Genomic DNA, 27,315 nt, shown 5'->3' on the forward strand with positions numbered 1-27,315 from the left:
ACCCACAAAAATATGGATGTATATCTGAACACATACCTATAGCTATATGTATATAGATATATACACCAAGCACTGGCATGTGAAGTAAATATTACTGATTATCTCTTCATCGTGGCAGCTGTCAGAGAGTCAGTGAACATTTTGTTCTAAAAGTGGATTTCATAGATGCAGGAAAAATGTGCAAGTGTAATTATCTGAGGAGTTTGACAAGCTGTTGTGGGGTGTTCCTGGTCTGCTGTGGTCAGTATCTATCAAAAGTGGTCCAAGGAAGGAACAGTGGTGAGTCAGTGACAGGATTGTGGACGGCCAAGACTCAATAATGCTCATGGGGAACAAAGGTAAGCCCGTGTGGCCAACAGATGAGCTACTGCAGCTCAAACTACCTAAACAGTTGGAGCAAAAGAAGCCAATCTGATGGTCCGATGAATCACACTTTCTTGCGTGTAGCTCACAGGGGAACACCTGGCACAGGATCCACTGTGGGAAAAAAGCAGTTTGTGCAGGCAGTGTGATGCTTTGGGCAATGTTCTGCTGGGAAACCTTGGGTTCTACCCTCCATGTAGCTATTACTTTGATATGTACCACCTACCTAAGCATTGTTGCAGACCATCCTTCCTTGGAAACTGTATTCACTGATAGCTGTGGCCTCTTTCAGTAGGATCATACTCCCTGCCACAAAGCAGAAATGGTTCAGGAATGGTTAGAGGAGCACGACAGCAAGTTTGAAGTGTGGACTTCAAATCCCCCAGATTTAAATCCAGTTGAGCTTCTGTGGGATGTGAACCCCAGAATTGAAGGGGGAAGTCTGCATTTCCTTCACATCTTGTTTAAAGACTATTTGATCTGGGAGCTGGCGCCAGTCCCCCTCCGTCCTGTACTGGATAAGCAGTCAAGAGAATGGATGTATTGTAAATAAATGATAGTGTCTCTGTCAACATCACTGAGTGATTCCCCATAGGACAAAGAGGGATTATCAAGCTGTATTTACTGATCGTGCCGCTTGACTGCCTAAATGTGTTGCCTGGTGATATTTTATTAAAAATTATTGCTGCCATTGTCCGGATTTGCTCATGTGAGCATGTGACCCAAATCAAACTGAGCTATGTTGCAAGGTCTGTTCATATTTAGGAACAATGCAGTATTTACCTTTCTAGATTAATATTTTATAATTATAGCATACAGTTTATTGTGCCTGTTGATACAGATAAAACAGAAAACCTCTTTCTCTGAGCCAAATGCGCAGCCTTCTTCACACATCTATTGAATGAAGCACTCTTTTGGTAACGCCTACAATAATTTTCACCTATTTAGACAAAATTTCTCACAGTGTAACACATTTACTCATCGTGCACAATTCTAACTACAGAACGCAGGTGTTAAATACAACTGCAGCTGTCATTACATACAAATACTCAGAAACACTGAGTTGAAGGTTGATACCAACTGTGGATGAAGAGGTAAAAGATCTTTGTCTTCCTCTTCTTTTAGCAGCTCCCTGCCCTGCATATGCCCAAACCATCTCATCCCTGCCTCTTTATCTTTGTGTCTAAACTACTTGACCTGAGCTGTTCCTCTGATGTACTCGTTTACAATCCTGTCCATTCAGGTCACCTCGAATGAAAAACACCTCCAGCTCAGCCTCCTGTCTTTCTGTCAGTGCTACTGTCTCCCAACCATGCATCACAGCAGGTCTCACCACCAGCTTGTAAACCTTCCTTTTCACTCTTGCTGCTATCCTTCTGTCACAAATCACCCCTGATACTAGTCTCCAGCAACTCCACCCTGCCTGTGCGCTAATCTTCACCTCTTGTGCACTGTCTGTTGCTTTGGATGGTCGACCTCAGCTATTTGAACTCATTTACCTTTACTTCTTCTACTCCTTGCAACTTCACAATTACAGCTGTGTCCCTCTCATTCACACACATCCCGTCTTGCTTCTATTGACTTTAATTCTTTATCTCTGCAGAGTGTACCTCCACCTCTCCAGACTCTCTTTCACCTACTTCCTGCTCTCGCTACAGATCACTTATTCCACAGAATCTCCTGGCAGACCGCGTCTGTCAGTCTGTTTTTCACCAAAGAAAACAAAAAGGAGCTCAAATGCAATCCCTGATGCAATCCCACCCGCACCTTTAACCCATCTATCCACGTCATCACTGCCACACTGTCCTCATACATGTCCTGCACCACCCTGACATACTTCTTTGCCACTCCTGACTTCCTCATCTCTTTCTCTAGATCTACCAACAGACAGTGCAACTCATTCTGACCTTCTCTATTCTTCTTCATCAACATTCTTAAAGCAAACATCACATCTGTAGGGCTCTTTCTCAGCACTAAGCCATACTGCTGGTCATCAGTACACCTCATCTCCAAACCTCATTTCTCCCACAGTTTAAAGACAGGTTAGGTTGTGAGCATGGATTGCTATCTCTCACAATTAGCCGTCCAACAGATTATCAACTTGTCCAGGGTGTACCCTGCCTCTTTCCCTGTGACAGCTGGGATAACCTCCAACAACCTCAGCAGAAAACGGATGGAAGGTACTATGGGGTCCTAGGCTAAAACTTTTCCAAGTCACCAAATCTGTTTGCTTTATTGCCCCTCCGAACCTACATCAGCCACACTGAAAGTCTATACAATGATGTTTCAACAATGACTTATGACTGCAATTTGTTTTCATCCGTTCTTCTGTCATCTTCTTCTTGTTGTTTCTGCTCCTTTAATGGCTTGCCACAGTAGAGCAATGTGCGTTGACCAATCTGTATGCGATTATCTTCATCTGCATAAATATTTGCCAGAATATATTTTATACCAATGCCCTTCCTAATGGATGATTATAAGTAGAACAAAGTGAAGCCTGTAAATAAGGTCCCAAATAGCGCCCCAATTAATTTAGGTAATTAGACCAAATCTGCCACCCGTGTAACCAATAACACTGAAATGGGTAATGATGATTTATCTAATTACAATAACTAATTTTTTACTTTAAATTTCCTTTTTGCCACATTTTACTGATAAAAAAAATAATTAAAAACATGACATGACAGAAATATTTTTTTATTTCAGTAAACCCATCAGGCTTTTACTAAGAGTAAAATAAAAACATCCCCATTAATAGTCACAAATAGTTCCATCTGTTGTGCCACCCGCCTAAATGCACACAAATCTCTCACCTTGGAAAAGCTCGTTGATGGATCCCGCTGCTGTATGAAAGCTGCAGGTGTGGAAAAAACTCATAAAACATCTTCAGGGCTGGATTTTTTACAGACATTTCAGCGTGTGAAAGATACGATGGAGCAAGTAGAGTTGGGGGTTGTTTGTGATGTTGGAGGCGGTGGGTGTGTGATCTGTGTCTGATTCACCTCCTGACCAGCGGTCGTGTCACATCAGCAGTGTCAGAATTGGCAACCCTGCACCAAGTGAAGCTTTATTATTCTTTTTTCTCCCTTTGAATTTTAATAAGACCTTTTCCCTGAGCCTCCTGAGATCCGACATTAAATGATGATACGTTAAAACTGCAGAAACAGTACCAGCATTTTGTCTCCATTTATAAGGAGCAGACATGCACACTGGAAAATTCTAAAACTTCTGGATGTACATGTCCTCATGAGGTCATTTTCATCTTGTTACTGACATGTTCATTAAAAAACAAACAGAGCAGAGGTTTCTAAAGTGGGAGGGGGCGTTTGGACTGTTTGCAGTTTCACATTGTGCTGCTGCACCATTCACCGACATCCCAAAGATCTCATTATGCATTCAGAGAAACAATAAAGGCCAATCTGCATCAGAGCTCGACCAGAGGATCCATATTTGTCCCTCGTAAATTGCCGACGGCTTTGTTTAAACATGAAGACGGTTTCCTTTGAATACAATAAAAGGGTTATAATGAAATCTGAAAGCTACAAGCACTGATTGAAATTCATCAAAGAGAAGCATCCAAGAAGCAACAAAGTAAACTGGCACAACGCAAATAAATTAGAAAGAGTTTGGGAAAAAATACATGTTAGGTGATTACAAATAATTACCTTTCTAAACTCAAGTGTTATGCGTTTTATTATAAGAAAACATTAGAAAAGGGAGGCAAATATGACTGTTCCTACATATATGACACATGATATACTAATACAACCCAGCTGCACCACACTGAGTACATATCATATGGTTTTCCTTTCCATTCTGGAGGTAAATTGCTATTTCTGAGCACATTAAAGTAACCTGAGATTGCCTTAATATAGTTTCCACCTGCCTTTTTAATCACACTGATTCAATAGAGTCAGTGAATTCTGTATTGTAGGCTCTGTTTAACCAGAGAGAACAATACAGCCATCTGCACTGGATAATTACACCTCAGCTACTGACGCCAACCGCTGACATTTTGCGGGCAAAAGATAATGACTCCACTGCTCAGCACCCAGCAGCATGAGCAACACTTAGTGTTTTTTTGTTGTCGTTTTGTTTTGTTTTTGTTCAGTGCAATGACTGATGGTTTGCTTTCCCTCTTTTAGTGAAAAATAATTATAATATTTCAGGCACCGGAGGACGGAGCAGTGAAAGTGGGCCAGCAGCTGCCTGAAGATCTGAGGAGCAGACCTGTGACTAAATCTTCCCCCGTTTGAGAAGTCAGAGCTGTCTGGGGAAATCTACAGCAGATGATATGAATGACAAATTTTCATGTTTAAATCATTTTTTTTTTTCACCGAGCTGATCGAGGCACATCGCCAGGGTCCCTCTGCGTGAGTAAGCGTGCAGAAACAAACAAGCAAACAAAAGTTTTGTTTTTTAAAAAGGTAAATCTGAGTAAATTAATGAGTCTGAAAACTTTTTTTAAAAAAGGCCCAGAAGTTATTAAAGAGGCAAAGTCGTTAATATTTTATGTATGAATGTATAAATGTCACATGAATCAAAAGTAGGTCGTCATGCTTTGTTAATTACAACATTTGCAATTTGTACAAAGCAAACTTTTTATTAAAAATACATATATGCTCTAAGTCTGCTCCCCAAATGGGGCAGAAACAGAAACATCCCACTACCAGGCATGCGGTCTAACTGGTAGATCGTCTTTAGTGCAGGAAAAGTTATTTAAATCTCAAATAAAAACTGTAAAAGGGTCTATAAGAAAGTCACATTTCTCAGTTCAGTTCACTTTGAAGCACAGTTCACAACACCAGTCATGTCCAGGCACTTTATTTAGTAAAAATCTGGCAATATTATAGAGACAACCCCCAACCATCTGAAGCTCCCCTATCCTCATCTCGTCCATCTCCAACATCCTCTGAGATTCAGATATTTCGGCTGCATGATTGCAATTGCAAATCTGTCAGTTTGCAGTCATTTCCTCCATGCTGGTGAATGGCTAAAAAACTCCTTTCGCCCACTGTGTGTTTTGCCTCGGGAAAAGGAATTAAAAGCTACATAACTCCAAACTGTGCCAGGAGGAGCAGCAGGAAGATGACTGCTGGTGATGGAGCGTCAGTCTGGAGGGGAGGTTGGTCTGACTTGGCTGCGATCGGTCGAGTGAAGATATATGGGTGTTCCTACGTATATGATATGTAATATAATAACTGTAAAAATCAGATATTGAATTAAGATTTATCACAACACAAATAATGCAGTACTGCAGAGCGTTTCGAGAAGCGTGATGCACCGTAGCCTCTTTCCCAGTCTTTCAAACAGCTCTGAGTTGCTGGTGAACTAAAATTCATTTTTATTTCACCAAGCACTCATTTATTTTAATGCAGTGTCATTTATATGCACAGCAGCATGACAAAGCAGTAACAGAGTGTTTTGAGAAGCATCTAAAGCACAGGAATCATAACAAATGGAGAAAAAAAAGTTCCACAGCGCTGAACTTTCTTGAATCAACAGACTTTTAAACAAACATTTTAAAACACTTTCTGAAACCTAATTTCACCGGAGGCACCTTTAGTTAATATTCACTTCTTTAGACCAATCAGGCCAAACAAAGTTGTCAAATATGGAAAGCTAATCTTACCATAGGCGGACAGATGAGAGTGATGGGGTCAGAGAAGCTGCTCACAATCGTCTTTCCTCCCTCGGGCTGAAACTGTGAGAGAAGCAGACATGTGTATTTGAACAATTACACAGTTTCTCTAAAGTTTTAAACAGTGGATTTTATGTCAAATGATCAAGAAGTGATTCAAGTGCACACTTTCAGCTTACCAGACAAACTAGCATCATTTTAAATATAGGGATTGTTTTTAATACTTAAAATCCTTTGCGGTCAGTGACTGCCTGAAGTCCAGAACACTTTCGCATCACCAAAATTTCCTTTTGAGATACATTTCTCTGGTGATGCTTTTATAGGCCTTTACTGTGGCCACCTCCAGCTGCTGCTTAGTTTGTGGTCTTTGTGTCTTCGGTTTTATCTTCACTAACTGAAAAACTCAAATTGGACTGACGGCCTTGAGAAACTCTTGGGTTGCTTTTGCATTCATTTTTGATCATCATGTCTGTGTGCAGTAGGCAGGAATGGAGGAACCCAAATGCAAACTCTAGGAGGCAGAAGGTCAACTCAAAAACACCTATATTGCTGGACCTGAAGAAAACTAACTAAATTAAGGAATTAAGCAATAAATTAGACCAGCAAGGCAGGCAGAACACAGACAGGGTACAATACAATACTGACAGAGAGAAACACAGGGCTTAAATACACTGAGAGAAAACAAGGGAATGAGACACAGGAGGAGAGCTGGGAGCAATGGAACCTGATGAGACCAAGGGAAGCAAAACTAGAAACACTGACATGAGACACGGACCTTCAAAGTAAAACAGGAAGTACACGACAGGCACAGAGACAAACCAGACAAAGAACAGAGGGAGCTCAAAATACAAAACAGAAACCAAAACACTGGTAGTAACACCGGGGCGATCGTGCCTCAAGAGTTGGCAGTTTGTCTTGTAACCGGAAGGTTGCCGGTTCGAGCCCCAGCTCGGACAGTCTCGGTCGTTGTGTCCTTGGCCAAGACACTTCACCTACCGCCTACTGGTGATGGCCAGAGGTAGGCCGATGGCGCGATATGGCAGCCTCGCTTCTGTCAGTCTGCCCCAGGGCAGCTGTGGCTACAACTGTAGCTGCCTCCACCAGTGTGTGAATGTGAGAGTGAATGAAGAGTGGAATTTTAAAGTGCTATATAAATGCAATCCATTATTATTATTATAGTAATACACCAATATGAAACCAAAAATGAATAATAATAATAAAACAAATCAAAACATGACACATTACCATTTTGCACTGTGAAACATGGTCGGATCAGTTTTGCAGAATTTGCCTGGATCTGAGCGAACACTGTAGTCCTGTAGACTTCACAATTCATCCTGTTGCCTCCATCAGCCACATCATCAGTCACATGATCCGTACACACCAGCAATTCGATTTCATTGGTCGCTATACGTGTCCACGGAGTAACACTACCTCCGCCATATTTGTCAGATAATGTTGCATGCTTCTGATCATGAGCTGTGGCTCTCCTTCTCCATATTAATTTTTCCATCATTCAAGTTCGTTTTGGTTTTACTCATCCAAAGATTTGTCTTTTTCACATCTTAGGCTCTTTCTGATGTTATCAAGCAAAGTATCATCGAGCCTTGTTGTTTTTGAGTGTAACCAGTGGTTTGCAGCGTGCTATAAACTCTCACCAGCTACGTTTATGAAGATGTCTGTCGATCACAGACTTTAACAATGATCTCTGTGAGAGTCTTCTTCATTTGGTTAGATGTTGTGAAGAGTTTTTATTGATGATGGAAATTGTTCTTTCTTAATGTAAATTTATTATCTTTTTTTTTTTAAGTACCAGATTGTGGATTTGGTTTTCCTCTCTCTAGTAGACTGATTTCCATTTTTCAGCTCAATAATTGCTTCTTCACATTTCCACATGCAGTCGCAGGGAACAGCTACCAAATGCAAGTTCAACATTTTGAGTAAATTCCAGATGTTTCTCTCTGTTTAACTTGCCACCCGTAACAGGTGAACAGGCCTCATAAGAACAGGAAATCTGTGAATCAATTGTGCTTTTACTTTGCATATAAAAATGGCTATTATTCCTGAACAGTTAATGGAAGACTTTTGTGAAATCCCTTGAATTATATATGAAAATCTGCACTTCAATCACATATTGACTGTTTTAAAATCCACTGTGGTCTGTTTCCAACCTTTAGCCTCTTGTGCCTTTAAATCAAATACAACTTATTGTTCACCATGTTGTTCCACAGTCCCTTGGCCAGCTCCTCATGTCCCTTTATGGTAAAGTGGAAGCAGTCGTGAGTGAAGAAAGTCATATCGATCTTCCCGTTCTGCTCGGAGAGACACAAAATACACTGCGGTATAGTTTTAGTGATGGACAGCATTGTTGGTGAAACATGACTCGTGAGTCTTTCAGCCAAAAAGCTACAGCTGTCACACTGGGGATCACTGATGAGTCAGTCATCGCTGCGTGATGCTTTGCACCGATTGGTCCGAAAGCAGACACTTATGTCACACTGACAGGCGTGAGATGGATTACCGGGAGGCGGGGCGGGTCCGCGTTCTTCAAAAAGGGCTGGAGAACAACGGCGAAGTCCTCCCTGAAGAAGCGGTCGCTGTACAGCAGCTTCTCGAGTCTTTTCTGCAGATGAAAGCAGTATGAGAATCAATTTGTCTCCCATTCTCCTCGCTCGTGCTGTTACAATAACAGCAAACACACAAATTACAGTGAGAGCTGCGAACATGAAATCAGCATATAATGCTTTGGGTGCAATGTACCCTGTTTGCACATTTAAGTGAGTTATCATTGGGGACAATGACAAGGCAAATTATTATGGAAGATACAGTCAAAAATGCATTTTAATGGGCGTTTCTTTAAGCTTTGTTTCCTTCCAAAATAGTTCTTCTTTCAGGCTGGTAGAAAACAAATGTTTAAAATATATTTCTCTGCACTCTGTCTATTAGATATTTATACAAATTAGTGCATGTTTAACAAGACAATTTTGGTATTCTATGGCAAACGGGCTCTATAGTGCCAGGCAGTGAGCACAGAGGACATCTGTTTGAAGATGAAGTCTGTTTATGATTGTTTGGTCACTGCCATCCACACCATCCTCTTCCTCTTTGCACAAAGGAGGAGATACCAGTCCTGTAACTGCTTGTCTCCTGGAATCTCCTCCGTGCTCTTGAGACTCTACTGGGAGACACAGGAAACTGCCTGTGCAACCTCTGCAGGCTTCAGAAGGATGAGGAAGTGACCTCCACTTGTAAAACCATTGCTGTTTTGGGAGTTGTGTCTCTTTGTTGCCCCTCTAGAGCACCTTTCGTTAATTTCATTAACACTAAAGCAGCTGAAACTGTTTAACAACCCTCTCTGCTAGTTAACTGACTGGATCAATATGCCAGCAGTTTAGCTGACTTGATGCTATACTCTGATTAAAAAGTGTTCCTTTCAGTTTTTTAAGCAGTGCATGTATATTTATGGCAGTTTTTCCTCATATTTTGACCTAGAAATCTCATCTCCGATAGCTCTTACCAGTGTTGGTCAAGTTACTTGAAAAAAGTAATCAGTAACTAATTACTGATTACTTCCCCAAAAAGTAATCCCGTTACTTTACTGATTACTTATTTTCAAAAGTAATTAATTACTTAGTTACTTTTTAAAAACACGATTTAAAACCTGAATAGGTGATAAAGTGATAGATCTTTCAGCCCAATTCTACTTTTTCTGCATAATCCATCATACAAAATGTAATCAAATGGAAAAGTCTCTCTTTTTTTAACTTGTTTTATTAGTTTTAATCTTTTAACTTTATGCATCAAGTAAAAATTAAATTATATGCACCATTCTCTGACTTGAAGAAATCAGTTTAACATTTAAACCTATTTTCTGCACATTCCAGCACATTAAATAAAATATTTGTGTTTACACTCACTCTTTCAAATAGATGCAAGTAAAACACAGCAGAAAATAAAGAAAGTCAAAGACTAGCGGTCCTTTTGCTCTATTTTCACCTGTAAAGCAGGAGTTGGGTAGGCGGAGGGTTACCCTGGTGCAGGTGTGCCGCAGCGGTCAGTGGAAGAATCCGCCAGTTTCTCTGTGAATTTCCTATTACGTCGTTGCGCACTCGGTGCTTGTTTAGGGTTTTTTTCGCTGTAAAAAGAAGTTTTCTTCCCACGCACAACGGACACTAATGTTTTTGTCACTTTGTATGGAATCAAACTCAAAGTAAGGTCAGTACTTCCACGCTTTAAACGCTGCACGTTCACACTCTCTCCCGTACTCGATATATTATCCATTGTTGATCTGCACACAGCTGTTGTCACAAACGTTGCACTCGCTTACGTCACTGTCATGAGACATTCTCGCAAAAAATCACGGTTTTAGTAACGCAATAACGCAGCGTTCCTACAGGAAAGTAACGGTAATCTAATTACCGTTTTTGCGATAGTAATCCCTTACTTTACTTGTTACTTTAACAAGTAATCAGATTACAGTAATGCGTTACTGCCCATCTCTGGCTCTTACATACAACAGTGTGCAGTTCAAGATTCTGCAGGTGTTTTACAGACGAGCTTGTTTGTGCAGCCTAACATTCAGAGTCTGCTGTACAGAACGAACACATTAATTTTTTTATGATGCATAGAGGGATCAAAAAAGAGTCAATATTCCTTCTAATGTGGCAACCAAATGAAAGAAGAATTTATCTCCTGTACCATCTTTCCTTACATAATACATAATCTTATAACATGAAAGAAGTAAAGTGCACCTGGAATTCCAGATTGACCTCCACCAGCTCCCGCAGTTCAGGAGATCTGGCTACTGGCTCTATCAGGCACGAGCAGAAAGACCTAAATCAAAGTCAAAAAGTTAAAAGTTCAAGAAGTGTCAATCAACCCAGAGTTGAACTTGTTCTGAGAGAGAAAAAGAGTGATCACCGCTGGAGCAAACACCCTGGGGTGGGCTTCTGCACCTCCCTCAAAGTCTGCATGGGCAGGATCTGAACCACGTTCACAATCATACGGGGAACCTGAAGCACAGCATGAAGACCTGCACTGTGGTGATTCAGCACAGCACTGACCCTCAGTCTCAGCAGACAGTAAATCCAGGGCTAAGCCTGATTTCGTTTATCTTCGACTTTACCTCATTCATAAGCATTTCCAACGAGACGGTCATATAGTGGATGAAGTTATCTACTGAAAAAAGAGCCTGGAAGTAGCGGAGATTCATCAGAGGTAATAGAAGAGGCAATATTCCATATATAGAGAGATTTTCTATTGAATTAAAGATAAGAGACCAAGACAGACTTTATCTTTGCAGTAATCACAGATGTCATTCATGCCCATGAGAATAGTCAAAAGCTTCCAGTCCTCTTCAAAGTCGAGACCCTAAAGGAAGAGACGACAGTCCCGTTACCTCTCCCATCCCTGTGCTGTATCGTTACTGAGAAAGCAAGGCCTCGCTTTACCTCGTAACCTCTCAGTGTGTCTATCAAATGTCTCGTCTGACCGGGGAGATTGCTACAAAATAAAGAATAACATGTTTCCTAAAGTGAATTAGGTCACAGCTCAGTTATTTTTGTAGAAGAATATAATTTGTTAGATTAGGCAACACAAAAATAAGCGAAGGTCTTACAAGGTGTTGTGTCCAGTTACGGCCAAGTTGAAGCCCGTTTCACTGATATGAGCCTCCATCCCGTGAACTGTCTTTCCAGGAGAAGCTCCAAGCAGATTGGGGTTAAACAGCTTGATGATATCTAAAAATGACGGCGTCAAACACGTAAAGAAAATGAGCTGGACTTTTCTCGTTGTGAGTTTCATGGAACGATACAGTTAAGAAACAGCTCGGACACTGCAGTGATAGCTTACTTGCCAAAGTAATGACATCTTGATATGTCCCATAGCCTCCAATGCTGCAAGCAGAAAGGAAAACAATACCAGCAGCAGAACTGTTAATGTCAGTTTAACCTTGTTTCTTACAGACTGACGCTCTCATGGGGGAATACGGTTTCTAACATGTTCATGATATGAGATCAGTCTGCTTCACATCATCCTGATTGTTATTTGTGTGAGATTTGTGACAGGCACCTCCATGACACGTGACGAAACTCAATGGGAATGCCGAGGACAGTAGTGGCGTTGGCGCCGATAGCCGTCTGGAAAAGAAGGGGCACGGCACAGAGAGATCAGGAGCCAAGGAAGAGAAGAAAAGCAGTTTTATGAGTAAGTGTTTGTGTGGGTGGTTTGTCACTCTAATTTAAACGGATCCTATTATGCCTTTCCAAATTTTCTGCCGTATACGTGGAACGCTGCCGAATCAAGGCTCGGGATGAGAACTATTATAAACTGTGAGTCATGCAACGGTACACAAAGAGTCCAAGAATAAAAATATAGAGGCGATGATAACAGGTCCCCATTAACCAGCTGCAATTTGGGCATCTTCTCTTAGATTATGAAGATGTGCCGTTCTCATAAAAGCACAAAAAGAGATCATAACTAAGCTGAATGCTCTTCCGTTGGTGCAACATTTGGTTAGTAATGCAGTTTAAAGTTTATTTCCCTCTCATTTGCACTCAGTCTTTATCCATCACTGTAAGCGTTTTAGCTCTTCTCACGATTGCAGGTGCCTTCTGCTCAGCAGGACTAAGCGAGTATGCAAAATGAATTAATCAACGGTCAGAGCGAGTCTATTTTCGGTCGACGTTACACTGTATCATCGGCACAGCAGAGGAAGCAGCAAACAACAAATAACACCTACTGTCAGAGAATCCCCCAAGGCGGCGATGACTTTGATATCTGCGGCCTTCACAAATTCAACTAGACAAAAGGGTGGAAGGAGGGGTGGATAGAGGGAAGGTAGAGAGGGAAAGAAAGAGAAAAAGAGCGTTAGTTCAAACTCTTGAACAACACAAGATTTGAGGTCAGCAGGTGACACCTGGACAGACCTGAGGAGGGGACAGAGGGAGAAGGACTCATGTCTGAGCACTGGAACACAGGATGCTTGAAGCTCACTGGCCGGGTTTTCTCTGGAAACTCCTAAATAAGTAAAAAAGAGAGAAGCCTCGCTGTCACATCGAGACCAGTTATGTTTCCTTATGAGTCCTTATTTCCTTGTAATGACTAAAGTTTGTCTTCAGGGACTGACAAATGTTTTCTTCTTCTTTTTTGAGCGTCTTCCTACATCGTAATAAACTGCTAGAAATGTTTTAAGCAGTTGCGTAATGTTCTTTGTGAACAGAGTTTAATACTGTATATGTTGATGCGTTTATGGAGAAAATAGGAAGCTCATGTGCAAACTTACAGCAAAAATCTTTAAAAAATCTTATTGCATTAGAACGTTTTAGATACATTACATTGCCATAAGTATTTGCTCATCCACGTTCCTGCGCATATGAACTTGCATGACATCCCATTCCTAATTCATAGGGTTTAATATGACGTCAGCCCACACTTTGACGCTATAACAGCTTCAGCTCTCGTGGGAATGCTTTCCACAAAGTTTATGGGTGTTTATGGTAAATTTTGAGCATTCTTTTAGACGTGCATTTGTAAGGTCAGACGAGAAGACCCGACTCACAGTCTCCACTCTGATTCATCCCAAAGGAGTTCTATTAGGTTGAGGTCAGGCCAGTCAAGTTCTTTCACACCAAACTCGCTCATCCATGTCTTTATGGACCTTGGTTTGTGCACTGATGAGCAGTCATGTTGGAACAGGAAGGGGTCAAACCCAAACTGTTCCCACAAAGTTGGGATGTGGAAGCATTAAGAGTTCCTTCCACTGGTGCTAAGGGGCCAAGTGCAACTCCTGAAAAACAACCCCACACCATAATCCCCCTCTACCAAACTGTACACTTGACACAATCCAGTCATACAAGGACTCCTGGCAACCGCCAAACCCAGATTGGTCCATTGGATTGCCAAAGGAGAAGAGGGATTCGTCACCACTCTGGAATCCAGTGGTGGCATGCTTTGCATCCGGCATTGCTGATGTAAGGATTGGAAAAAGCTGCTCAGCCATAGAAACAAATTTCATGAAGCTCTCTACACATTGTTTTTTGAGCTAATCTGAAAGCCACGTGATGTTTGTAAGTCTGTAGCAATTGACTCTGCAGAAAGATGGCAACTATGTTCCTCCGCAGTCTGTTATTTTATGCGGCCTACCACAATGGAAATGTTGTTTATTTCAACATTGTTAATGTGTGATTGCTAAATATACTGTAGCTAGCTAGCAATGGTCCGCCATGTCGGTACAGCATCACGCAGCATTATGGAGCGGTGACAAAGCTGATATCTCATCTTAGTTGAACAAAAACAAGAAACTGAATTTAGGGTACATGGATGAGGGCATGTAGACTGAGACTCTTTTCACCATTAAATGATCTTTATAAATGCACTGCTCAAAAAATTAAGGAAACACTTGATGATCATAGTATAACATGTAATATCACTTTGTCCAGTTAAGAAGCATAATCCATTGTGAATTAATTTCACCTGCTCCATGTGACAGAGTGACTGTTATATTGCCTGCAAGATCATCAAGCATGAGGGGTTTGGCAGTGGGTCAATTATAGTCTGGGGAGGCGTGGCCTTGGATAGGCCTCTCTACTGAGAGACAACAACACCCTGACTGCTTTAAGGAACCAAGGTGATTACCTGTGGACCTTATGTGCATGCACTGGGCCCTGGGTTCATGTAGGCAGTTCCTGGGTGACAAAGGCATTAATACCACTGTCTGTACCTCATGTTTCCGAGACTGAATCTAGCTGAGAACCTATGAGACATCAGTGCTTCCTGCCAAATAGCACCGACTATCCAGTAGCTCAGTGATGCCCAGCTGACGACCATCAAGCTTCTCATCAGGAGCATACCTAGATGTTGTTGGGAGTTCATAAAGGCACACTACTAAACCACATTATGATGCCAGATGGATCAGCCTGACTTCAGTTTTGAACTTTCATTTTTGGTTCGATTTTGAATCCAGCCCTCAAAGGATAGATGCTTTCCAGTGTCTGTTGGTAATAGCATTTTGTATTTAACAAGTTACACAGTCTATGTCAATAAAGATTTTATACCTTTATCATGAATATTTAATTCATTACAATCACTGTGTGTGACAAATGCTCCCTTAATTTTCTTGGGAGCATTGGTATTGTGGTACTTTAATACATTTTACAGCATAGCAAGTCTGAAAAACAAACAAACAGGATAATAGCAACTAAATAACTGACAGTAAGATCAGGCAAAGCTTAAATTATATTATGATGTGATCACTGGTTTTGTCCTTGTCACATGATCTGTAAATAGTGTCTCTGTATGTTTTTACTAACTTGTGTGTAACACCAACCTGCCAGAGGGTCTGCAGATGGAAATTAGCCCAAGGCTATAATCGGGCATATTTACATTTGTTAAAATGTTCATTAATATGTATTGTCCCTCTTTGTAAATAAAATAAATATAAAAAATATTTAATCCAGCAGAGCACAGTGTTTGTGCATTAAGATTCTGTTGTAGATTACAGTAGGCAAACTTGAACATAACTTTCACTGCTACAGTGGAAACCTCATCTTCAGTACCTTGTCGGACTGCGTTTTTATTGATCGATCATTGTTTCACTGTCTTTGATGCGTTAGCTGTGCTTGCTGTGCACAAGTTCAGGATGCCTGCTGGGCCATGTGGTTAGTCTGGTGTGACACGATGGTAACCTACTTTAGAAAGGTTAACAATTGCTATATATTAATGTTTTTTGTCTTTCCGAGTCTGTCAACCAAATCCTTTTGCTGTTTAAATGACAACCAAAATTTAAACTTTGTGTCTAACAACAAAATAAACCCTCAGTGATAAACATAGGTGAAACAGTACCTTATTGAGGGCTTCCTTGCTGTAGTGCCGAATCCCCTCTTCATACTCCAACCACCAGTCATTTCCTTTAAAGGGATCATTAACTGAAACGCTTCAAACCACTGTTAAAGCTCATCTTTAATCAGCTAAATAAGCCCTAGTTCAAAAGTTTTTTTGTCTTGACTTTGTCCTTGGTGTACATCTATAAAAACAGATGGTTGATATAAACTGCAAACAATCCATTAAAAAAATAATAATAATAAAAGGGAGGGCCCCGTTTCAGAGGCTGTTGTTACAATAAATATAGGCACACAGCCCGACGTGGGTGCTGCCCTCCTGCTTGTTCTAGCACTTACCTTTGACAGAGCAGGACGCGAGCACACACGTTGCCACAGCGATCCAAAGCCACCCCATAGTATCGCGTATGGACCAGTCAATGGGTCACCCCTACACACTGCACAATGCGACGCTCAGTTTTCACAGCATTGTCACTTTGTCTCAGCCTCAATGGCTGAGCGACAACCTACAGGTCCAATGAGAAGCGGCCGCTCTCGCTGCTGATCAATGTCAGCAACATTGCAGTGTTATGTCAGACATTTAAAGCCAAGCAGGGCACGAGCCACTTATCCGAACTACAAATGATCATCGATCCAAGCATTTCGGCAATCAAACATTCAGAACATCTTTGAAATATCCATATATCATTTATTAAATTTATAAACGCGTTTTAATGGTTAAAAAAAAAAAAAAAAAAGAAAAGAAAAATTCTTCTCTGTAACTTTGCCCAGTGTTTTATTTCAGACCAATTGTGAGTTATGTGGGTGCCGATGTGTGAAAGCAGGAAACAGTTTGGACTTATTACTTATCATCCTGCAAACAACACTTCGCTCTCCTTCTGGGGTTCAATCATGCATATCTATTGGCAGTTAAACACTAACTTTAGTACATTTTGTGGAAGTGAACAAATGAGAAAAAAAAAACAAATGAAGTGAAAAAACAAAACGAAATTTCAGATCTTGGTTCCAGAAATGCTGCATGGTCTAAACGTGGCTTCGTTTGCTTTTCAATGCAGCCTCGGATTCATGTCCGTCTGATCTCAGAAGTGTAGGCAGATTTCCAACTTGGACGTTTGGTGAGGGGGTGGAAATTGTCACGACAGCTGAAGTTTTAGAACAAAACAAAAGGAAAAAAAAAAGAAATGTGATCCACTTCCTCTACTGTAGAAACAATGCAAGGTTTAAGTTGCTGCTATCTTTAAGGCTGCTCCAGATAACAGTTGGCATTAAAAAAAAAAAAAAATACTAAGCTGCCTTTCAAAACCAGCAACAATAATTAAATCAAAGAACAGTGTTGGAAAATAAAAAGTACACATATTGTAGTGTACAACATCCAAAAAAGTTTAAATTCCTCTCGCTTGCTTTTTAAATGAACTTTGATGTTTCTGTACACATTTTAATCCCCGTGTGCATCAGCAAACATCACCTACTTCACAGCCCAGCTTTTCCATCAGTGAGAACTTCCCAAACTATTGTTCTTGTACTGATAACTCAGCATAGTTTTAGTATATTTAGCACTTATTGATCTGACAACATGTCACCCAAAATAACTAATGAATGCAAAACTGCAAAGCATAAAGGAATGCAAAATTTGTTCACTCATCAGTTAGCTAAAAAAAAAAAGGCTAAACTCAAAGTCTGCAAGGAGATCAGAGAAGACATGCAGAGAATCAGGACTTTCTTTTACCATGTAGACCAGCGCTAGAAATGAAAATGATTTTACTTCACATTTTCCACCCAGACTTTTTTTAAATACTGAACAAAATTGGGAATGAAGCTGTCTAACGAGTGTAATTTTCTCAGTTGAGTTCGTAATGCTTTTGATCTGGCAACCACAAGACTAATTCCATGTTGAGGACACGGGGGGAACGTCTGGCAGTATCCTGAGTCAAAAAGTACCAAGTCCAAACACTCTCTCGACTGCAGTGTTGTCCATTAACACCCACGATGTGTCGGTTTCAGCAGAAGACCAGCATATTTTAAAGGAAGAAAGAGGTGAGACTGAACAGTTCAGCAGCCATCATCAAGCCTTTTAAAAAGACAAAAACAAAAAAAACCACACACACATGGAGGGGAACAGGCAGAGTGGGCGAGGTGCTCAAAGTAGCAGGTATTCAGCTACTGGTGCTCCATGCAGTGAGCCTCTTGTCCATCTTTCACCACCCTCACTCCGTCTGCCTCCCTCTCAGTGCTGCTCCTCCTCTTCCTGGGCCGGGCCCTGCTCTGGTGTTTCTTCCTGAGCCTGGGGCTCGGCCTGGGCCTGTGGCTGTTCCTGAGGCGGTCTGGGAGGAGGCGTTGGGGCAGGTGGGCGAGGTGGCACTATGATTTGGTGTTGGCGCTGTCGGTAGGCGATGACTGTGCCTAGCAGTAGTGCGATGACCGTCATGAGGTAGAGATCCCACTCTGGGCCCAGCAGCTGGTCCAGGTCCACCTGAGAAATCAGCTCCTTCAACTGCGAGAAGCCGGAACCAACAAGGAAGAAAAAGAAATCTCTGAAACTATCTGAAGTACAAGATGTGTTACTCAAAACCATACGGTTAGCATGACAGCTTGTGAATTCAGGAGGAAATACTCACATTAAGATCCTGCAGGTACTGGAGAGCATAAACCAGGCCCAGTTTGCACAGAGCTAGAAAAACTGGAACCTGGGCGTCAGGACTGGCCTCAGCAGCCATGTCATAAAACCGTTTGGCTAGGTGGATGTCCTGCAGCAAAAAAAAAACATGGAACATTTCAGAATTAGAAATCAAATTAACAACCACACTGACTTTGCTAAATGACAAAGTGCAAATTTGTGACATGTTGAGAGGCAGGTGATGTATAGTGAGTGCTCACCTGTTTGATACCCAGGCCTTTCTCATGCATGTAACCCAAGTTAAACATGGCCTGTGCGCTGTGCTGCTGCTCAGATGCCAACCTATAGTGAATGACAGCCGTCTCGTAGTCCACGTCCGTCCCGTAGCCATAGAAATGATAGTCTCCCAGTTTTATCCTTGCCACGGTGTAACCTTACAAGGGCAATTACATGTGTAAGATTTAGTTTTATATGCAAACAGTCACGGCTAGAAATCTTCTGTGAACCACCTTAGTGTTCACCACTCAGCATCTCACACTGATACACAAAGACAGGCTGAGCTCTATTATCATAAATTATGATGCATGTGACCCCAGAGAGAATCAGTGCACCCTCAGCAGCTATGGCTGCTCAGGCATTAGCCTGTTCCACTGCACTTAGATAATATATAGCTATGGAGGATGCATGAGACACACTGGAGCTGTGATGCTGGCTCCGACACGGTTGTTGATAATAAGTGCAACACAAACTATGTGCAGCGGTGTGTGTGTGCTGTAAATTGAGCTGGTTGTGCTGGCTGAGAATTGTAGTGAAATATCTCCAATCCTGAAGGGATGTGGAGTTTTGGTACCACGTTGGTTAAACCTGATAAAACCACAGTGGGGTCAAATTCTGTACAGCACAATCAGACTTTCTTTGGTAACAGAACTGTGCTCAGCTAGCAGGAGTTAGACATCCACAGCAGCACAGATTCAACCACAAAAGGAGCCAAAGTTTGACTAATAACTGTTTCACACAGCACAGCACAGCCAAGCAGAGCAGCTGTGCTCACAGCCAGTGTCTACACAGCATCACAGTTCAATCAAGTGAAATGTACAATAAGCAATACGTTCCCAAGCAAAACATCATGACCCATTTCCCTAAAGTTGCAGTGCACTTTGACTCTACTGCTCCGGCGCAGACACCGTTCACACTGACGAGGAGACGGAGCTTGTTTAAACTCACCTTGCGCTGCAGCTCTTGTCCAGTGGAGCAATGCACGAGGGTAGGTCTCATTCTCACTGAAGATCCTTGCCCCTTCTGTGTGGCATAATTCACACAAACACATGAAAAATTAAAACATTTAAAATGAGACCTGAATCTCTCTCTAACAAAGGTAAAGAGCGTAGCAGGATCATGACACTAGCATTTAAACATGGCTATAATATTGCAAGATGTGCACATAAATTAACTGCTAAAAGCCTGCACTACCATGGTTAAATATAATGTCTTGGTTTTTCTTACTCTGATCCAGAATGAAGGCCACGTTGCTCTGAGCCACCTCGTAGCCCTGCTCAGCCAGCAGCAGATACTGAACCAGCGCAGCGTCCATGTCGCCCTCCTTAAAGCTGCCGTAGGCTGTCATCAGGCGCTCTGACCAGCGACCACGCTCACACACATTTTTGAAAAGCTGCAAACAGACACACAGTGTGATACACATCTCCAATTTGTATTGAAAATGCAGATAAAAGCCACTGCTGTTAATCGATAAATGTTTGAGGAGACACCAAGTTGGAGAGACAATCTCTTAACAGTGAAAGAAGCAGCAGATTTAGGGTGGACTAACCTCTACAGCGGTGTGGCAGGAACGCATCACACCAGTACCAGTAGCATGCATCTGGGCCAAGTTGTAGAAGGCCAGGATGTGCCCAGCCTGTGAGGCCAGGTTGAAGAATTTAAGAGCCTGCTTGTAGTCACGCTTCACGCCAATGCCATCTGGGGAACAAGAGTAAGAACAAAAATGTTATTATGTGAAGAAGAGCGAAGACTGAGGACTCCTAAACAGACAGTGGGCGAGAGGAAAACTATGAAAGAATGCCGTGAGACACTGAAGGACACACTGAGCTGTAAAACTCACTGTAATACATGGTGCCCAGCTGGAGTTGTCCATCCACCCAGCCCTGCTCTGCTGCCTTCTGGAAGTATTTGAGGGCCAGCTCGTAGTTCTGGACACAAACACACAACTTTTCAATAGCTGCTTCAGCAGGAGAGACACTCTGACAGCTTGCCATCAAAATAAAAGCCTGTTATATAAAACTGTTTTTCTTTATTGTTTATATAAAACTTTATTTCAACTCCAAGTGCCTAAAAGTGAAGGTGAGATCTTATCTATATGTACAGATCCTATCAAAAGATATGAGACATGCTTAAAAAAAAAAAAAAAAATCTTACCACTGGCACACCTCTACCATAAAGATAGGCCATCCCTAACCCACTCTGTCCCACCGGATTACCCTGGAAAAAAAGTAAATGAATATGTAAAAACAATTACTGCATGTTAATATTTAAAGAAAGGGTAACAGAATTCAGCTGTGAGTGAGTGAGCAAGCTCAACGTGAATAAATTACCCAGTTATCCTTACCAGGTCAGAAGCCTTCTTGAAGTACTGCAAGGCTGTCTCATTATTCTGAGGGAGAAACTCACTGCCTTCTGAATACATCTGAGGAACAGACAGTCACAGACATAAAAGATCAATTTTATACCTTAAACACAAATACACTGGCCTCTGTGAAAACATCAATGCCAAGCTGGTTTTATTCTAAACTGTCTCTATAACCAAACTGTCTCTTAGGTCAACACAACACAGTGTTAAAAAGATGGAAAATATGGCATTAAAAGCAAAAAAGAAAAAAATCTGCTCTTATAAGAAATGAAATTAACAAGGTTATGAATGGAAAATTTTATAAAAAGAAAGAAAAGAAAGAAAAGTCTGTTTAAAAAAAAAGAAAAGAAAAGGTGACATAACAGTGAAGTGAGTGAGCCTCCATCTCACCCACCTTTCCAAGAAAAGCCATAGCATGTGTGTTGCCTGCATTGGCTGCCTGGTTGAAGTAGTCATACGCCCTCTGTTGGACAGAAAGCAGCATAAATGCATTTGACAGAGAAAACTCACAACTCACAAAATAAGCAAAACAAATAAATAAAATACAGTGAGCGAAATCTATGACAAAGTTACCTGGTGATTCTGTTCTACTCCACGTCCTCCATGTAAGTGCAGCTGACCCAGGCCCACCTAAGTAAAACATTCAATTAGTAATCAAATAAAAACTATAACAAGGCTTCAGACTGATACTACCCAGCAATGACACATTATGTAGCCCTTTCACATTTAGACATTACATAACATGCAGATTTCAGTTCTTATACAATAAAGTAAATTAGTGCCATCCATTCAAGCTACTTCCTATTCCTGACCACAAGAAAAAGGAAAAATGCCAAATAAATAAAGAAATTATTAAAAACAATATGTGTGGACATGCAACTATATTGTTTAGTTTTTGTTAATTCCCCACAGTCAGCAGCTTTCACAAAAGGCAGAACAGTGCAGCTGATCACAAATTCGAATGTTTTCTTTGCCACACACGTGTAGCGAGAACGATTTCTAAACTGACACAAATAAATACATTACAAACATTTTGACTGTGTGTTCAATCAACCACTGGCTCAAGTATGTCAAAGGAAAGGTCACATTAGCTCCCAATACCAGCAATAAAAAAATTTTTAAAAAAATTGACCACTTTACCTGAGCTTGGACGTCCCCTTTCTCCGCTAGAAACTGGTAGTACTGGATGAGGTCTTCCTCCAACATCCCGCTGGTAGATCCCGGGTTCTCCACCTCATCGAGCAGTCTGACCCTCTGCACCGCCGAGCCCCCCGTCAGGGAAACATCGCTGGCCACTAAAGTTGGCAGAGGAAAGAGTGTTATTAGCCCATCAAGAACTATTACTGCACTAGAATATAGTAACGCAAAACACTTACCCTGATTTGCTACGAGCCTATAATGCGTTAGTGCTGACTCACAGCTTTGGGGAACACCCACCCCTCCCCAGTACCTGTAGCCCTAATAAAACAATATAAGGAAGTGTCATTTTTATTAAAGTATACAAATAGCATGACTGTAGCATTTCTTCACTGACAGAAAAATCTGCTTACCAGAATCATGTGAGCGAGCAGGTTTCCACCCAGTGCACCAAAGGTGTAGTAAACCAAGGCCTGAAAAACAGAACATGGCAGAACATAAGTAAGTACTGACAAACCCATATACTGTAAGACAAATCTACAGAGCATAGACGTACCTTAGCTTGACTTGAGTTAACTCCGAGCCCTGCTGCATACAGAAATCCAAGAGCCTGAAGAAAAGTAAACAGAGCAGAGTGTCACAGAGTTGCTCCTCTCAGCACAAATAACCTGCAAACAGGCTTCCAACACTTTTCTCAAGAGACATGTATAATTATGAGCGAGATCATTACCATCTGAGCTTTAGGTGAGCCCTCCATTGCAAGCTTCTCAAACATTTCTCTGGCCTTAGTAATATTTTGATTCATGTAATCTCCAAACAGCATGGCATACGCCACCTTCTCCATGGCTTTCTGGTGGCCTTTTTCTGCCACTTTTAGCAGCTTTTCATATAATCTGAGAAAGATAAGCAGAGTAGGCACAAGCGAAATTGAATCCACGTTCACATAAAAATAATGTGTACATGATAAACAGTAGTGTGACAGCTAAAGCAAATAAGGATGTGCAAATGGAAGGCGTGCAAGCGCTGGCTGGTAATAAAACACGCAGGAAATGGACATCGAACCCAATCGACATGTAAAATAACATCAAATATTGTCTGTGAAATAAAAAGATGATCAGATGGCAGTAGTGGGAATATGCATTTTAACTTAAACAAATAAAAAGAAAATTGGCAAAAAAAAAATGTAACCTTGCCAAAATCTTCAATTTGAATAGAGCATCTTTACTTTTGTTCCTTTTCCGATTTTTATCTTATTACGGAGTGTGGGCAAAAACTGGAAAGCTTCTGTTTCTGCTTCATCTAAAAAAGATTTCAAATCCACATGCTTTCTATAAACTCTTCTTCAAGAGTCTAAATTAGGCTGACAACAACCAGACAAATAAACTAAAAGTAAGCCACTCACTCTTTTTTCTGAGTCTTCCTAGTGGTGGAGTTCAGCATGCGCAGGACAGTCTGATACTGCTTCTCTGCTTCCTCAGCCTGAAGCCTCTGCTGTGCCTGTTCCTCCGCTGAGGGAAAGAGAGGAGAAGCCAATCAGACCGTTTAGAGGAAATAAAGGTTTTCAAAAGGTTGGTAGCAGTAGCAGTTATGCAAACTAAGTCATAATAATATCTTCAGGCTGGTTTCAGTAGTCGTTTAGTTCTACCAAGACTGTTACTGAGAAGAACAAACAATGATCAGTGACAGTTTAACACAAGAATTCATGTGTTAGGGGAAAAACATTTAAGGTCACAGTGACCTTTGATGCTGCACATTGTGTACATGTGCTAAGATTTTGGCTAATAACAAATTATGTATTTTTGCAACAGACTACTAGTAAAAAAACGTGCTTTTTACTGAGTTGTGTCTTATGTGTAGACAAATCGGTTCATCTGGTGGCCTAAACCAGCGGTCTCCAACCTTTTTTGCGCCACGGACCGGTTTATGCCCGACAATATTTTCATGGACCGGCCTTTAAGGTGTCGCGGATAAATACAACAAAATAAAACTAGTACCGAAAAAAAGAACATTTATTCATAACACACGTGAAAAGACCCAGGAAAACCGAGTAAACGATAAAAACAACAACAAAATAACGCTGAAAACCGATAAAAACCCTGAAAACTATACATTTCACACCTGAACCTCAACTCTCGCGGCCCGGTACCAAACGACTCACGGACCGGTACCGGTCCGAGGCCCGGGGGTTGGGGACCGCTGGCCTAAACAACCAAATAGGAAGAAAAACAAAAACAAAAAAATCTTCTGAAAATGGTCAGGTACAAGAGCTGGACTGAAAATGAGTGAAAAACCAGCCGAGTCCAAAGAAAACATTTGAAAGACCTTGAAAAAGCCTGAAAAAGTACTGCTCAAGATCACTTTAAATATTAAAAGCAGGTCTGGCTCCTTGGAAGCAAAACATAATGAAATGAGGGCTGGCTCAGGACCTGTACTGTACAATGCAATATATTTAATACCAAAGCGCCCTAATGTGACTCCATTTAGGCTTTAACATGAATCACAATATTTCATTTGTGAAGGTTTTAGAGTTTTTGAGTTTGAAACTCACTCTCACAGAAACCCCATTTCTTATCCTGGTCATAGTCGTACGTCGTGGCACACCATAGCCGTCCATCCCCCCGCCCGTCAGTGGTACACTCTATGTACTCTGTCTCCTGGAAGAGGAAGGGGAATATGCAGGGCTCTCCATGGGCTGTACCTCCATTCACCACAGGAACTGTATTTTAAAAAAAACAAAAAACACATATAAAATTTACTTGATTGAAAACAAACAAACTCTGGCTGTTTTCCTTTAAAATACTGGTGGACCTGAGATCTAAGTGAAAATATTTTTTTTTCTTTATATTCTCAAATCTTTAGGTTTTTGCTGCACCATCAACTTTGGTGTGGAAAAATAACAAAGAGACAGAGGAGTTGAAACAATTACCATAGAGTTCTCGCAACTTTACACACGCAATTACGTTAATCTGAATATATCTCCCTCACACAAGTTCAGTAATACAACTGTGCAATGAGCTAGCAGGGTAATTGCAAACAATCCCCAAGTGAAATGATGTAACTGCACTGCAAGAGGAGCCACAGGTGCGAGAAGCTGTTCAGCGTCTCACGAGGGTTTAACTGTTTATCAAATGTGGCTCTACCCTGAAACCACACTCAGCTTAGCTCAGAGTCAGGCAAAGTGAAAACAGGTTAACATGTTAAACACTAAACAAAGCTTACAAAGGAAAAAAATAATAAGAAAGAGCTTGTTTTCAATGCTGAGATCATGAGACATGTGATAACACCACTACGAGGCATAGGTTATAGGTTCAGACTAGACATCGTTAAAATATATCACTAAGCTTTTCCTTCCATGTAGCATGCTAACATATTAGGCTCTTTATTTTAAGAACGCATAGGGAACTATCTTCTAACAAAACATTTAACACTTTAAAGCAATCAACGATAAAGTTTGAAGCTCCAAGTCCCAAGCTGAAATCCCACTTCTTTACATGCAACCACTTTTAAACACTGATAACATTTTCTAGTGTAAAAAGTGGGGATTAGAATATGAAAGCCATCACTGGTATAGCAGGAGATGCTAAAAACTAAATTTCTAATAATTAAAACAGTAAAAACATCAGGAAGTATTTAACAACTTTGACATCTCAAACGTTAATCAACTTATTGTGATTGTTTTTCACGCCTTTGCTGTGTGGATGTTTTAAAATCTTACACCTTACCCTCTTTAGGTTTTTCCTCAACAGGAGGAGGCGGATCAGGTAGGTCCTCCTTCTCCTCTCCTTCTAGACCCTCCGAAGGGGGCTGTGTTTCCTCTTCAGGATGGGAGTGATCAGTGGTCATAGTACCTGCCACAATTTCTGGTGATAATCGAACATCTTCCTCTTCAGAGTCTGGGTCATGGTAGGACTGGAGAAATCAACAGGAGGTTATTACAAAGGATTACTTAAAGGAGGGAACTTACGCTGTATATAAAAACAATGCCTTTGCATGAGGCTCATTTGCAAAGTTAGCAGTGTGTTCAATTTCTTTTTAAGTTGAATGACTTCTTACTTTAACTTTTCTCGGCAACACGTATACAAAATCGTGTGTTACATACAACTCCCAAGAGACCAGCTTGCAAATGAGTCTATGATCAGCATTAACCATGAACCAAAGAGCCCATGACACACCTTTAACTCTGGTGCTTCGTCCTGGTGTTGCTCCTCATCTAAAAAGCATTAATGTTGCAGCAGTGAGACGTGTTGTTTTGATTCAGTCAAAGAAATGTAATAGACGAAAACAGGTGCTGTGACACTTTAAGACACGCGTATAGTGAGTGTTACAACACCACCGGCATTTCATACTCACCAGCTGTTACTCCTTTGATGAACACTATGAAGAGAATAGCCCAAAAATAAAGTCTCCTTGCTGTTTTCAAACACTTCTTATAGCCCATTGTTGTTATTTAACAAGCTAACAATCTGCTAGCTGTGACTACTGCTATTTCTATTACTAAACATCCAGTCGCAGTCTCGGGTCACACTACGAGAAGTAGCATAAGTAAACTCCCTGTCACACACTAGTCTGAGCCGTATTCCTTCTAGATGCCAGCTTGTTTAATTTTAGCTACTGTAGCTGTTTAACAAGCTAATAGATCCCAATGTGAAGCTAAGCTAGCAGAGTAGCACCTGCTGAAATGACGTAAACCTAACAAGCTAGTTTTACATAGCCGCAACAAAGGTTAGCAAGACAGCGTTAATAATATATCCCCGCTGTTCAACTGCTCGGCCCAAAAACTGGATGACGAGTACCTCTTGACACTTCAAAATGTCCACGTTTAGGGACGAAAGCCAGTAGCTTTACCCTTTGATATAAACCACCCAAATACTACTTAGCGTTGAGCCCACACTACTGATCGCCACTTCCTTTTCTCGTGATTCGACCAATCACATTGCGCCTACATTGACAGTAGCCAATGAATAGGGGCCAAAGATATGTCAGCGAATCAGATGCGTACACAGTTACGTTTCCAGTTTAGGGGCTTGTCCACGACACCAAAACACTTTAAGGAGATAATAATAATCTGGGAGGTAGAGGGTGT

The 27,315-nt window shown here is 41.2% G+C and overlaps 2 protein-coding genes across 2 annotated transcripts; both read right to left on the reverse strand.

The window, feature by feature from the left end:
• Positions 1-3,029: 3,029 nt before the first annotated feature.
• Positions 3,030-17,785, reverse strand: LOC146501417 (phospholipase B1, membrane-associated). The gene is made up of 16 exons (XM_085132780.1): positions 16,180-17,785; positions 15,845-15,909; positions 12,931-13,021; positions 12,744-12,802; positions 12,074-12,141; positions 11,855-11,898; positions 11,622-11,742; positions 11,455-11,506; positions 11,294-11,374; positions 11,130-11,195; positions 10,925-11,016; positions 10,756-10,837; positions 8,526-8,627; positions 8,221-8,316; positions 5,996-6,067; positions 3,030-5,537 (listed from the first exon to the last, which is right to left on the reverse strand). Exons 1-16 carry the CDS (start codon positions 16,235-16,237, stop codon positions 5,412-5,414), a joined length of 1,275 nt encoding a protein of 424 aa, XP_084988906.1. The 5' UTR covers positions 16,238-17,785; the 3' UTR covers positions 3,030-5,411.
• Positions 17,786-17,921: 136 nt separating this feature from the next.
• sel1l (SEL1L adaptor subunit of SYVN1 ubiquitin ligase) lies at positions 17,922-27,150 on the reverse strand. Its single transcript, XM_085132767.1, has 21 exons — positions 26,583-27,150; positions 26,405-26,442; positions 25,955-26,141; positions 24,781-24,948; positions 23,635-23,740; positions 22,963-23,125; positions 22,789-22,842; positions 22,646-22,705; positions 22,472-22,553; positions 22,236-22,390; positions 21,669-21,725; positions 21,490-21,558; positions 21,075-21,152; positions 20,885-20,947; positions 20,571-20,658; positions 20,280-20,428; positions 19,958-20,123; positions 19,679-19,753; positions 18,715-18,887; positions 18,456-18,584; positions 17,922-18,331 (listed from the first exon to the last, which is right to left on the reverse strand). The coding sequence occupies exons 1-21, from the start codon at positions 26,668-26,670 to the stop codon at positions 18,065-18,067; spliced, it is 2,415 nt and encodes an 804-aa protein (XP_084988893.1). The 5' UTR covers positions 26,671-27,150; the 3' UTR covers positions 17,922-18,064.
• Between the last annotated feature and the right edge of the window lie 165 nt (positions 27,151-27,315).

The sequence above is a fragment of the Neolamprologus multifasciatus genome, chromosome 15, assembly GCF_963576455.1.
Source record: "Neolamprologus multifasciatus chromosome 15, fNeoMul1.2, whole genome shotgun sequence".
NCBI lineage: Eukaryota > Metazoa > Chordata > Actinopteri > Cichliformes > Cichlidae > Neolamprologus > Neolamprologus multifasciatus.

Coding starts and splice junctions, on each gene's coding strand:
- LOC146501417 (XM_085132780.1), bottom strand. CDS start 16,237: ATGGGGTGGCTTTGGATCGCTGTGGCAACGTGTGTGCTCGCGTCCTGC. Junction 11,743..11,854: donor AGATGTCATTACTTTGGCAA/GTAAGCTATCAC, acceptor CGTCATTTTTAG/ATATCATCAAGCTGTTTAAC. Junction 11,375..11,454: donor ACACACTGAGAGGTTACGAG/GTAAAGCGAGGC, acceptor CTCTTCCTTTAG/GGTCTCGACTTTGAAGAGGA.
- sel1l (XM_085132767.1), bottom strand. CDS start 26,670: ATGGGCTATAAGAAGTGTTTGAAAACAGCAAGGAGACTTTATTTTTGG. Junction 26,142..26,404: donor ACGAAGCACCAGAGTTAAAG/GTGTGTCATGGG, acceptor TGATTTCTCCAG/TCCTACCATGACCCAGACTC. Junction 21,559..21,668: donor GAGTAGAACAGAATCACCAG/GTAACTTTGTCA, acceptor TCTGTCCAACAG/AGGGCGTATGACTACTTCAA.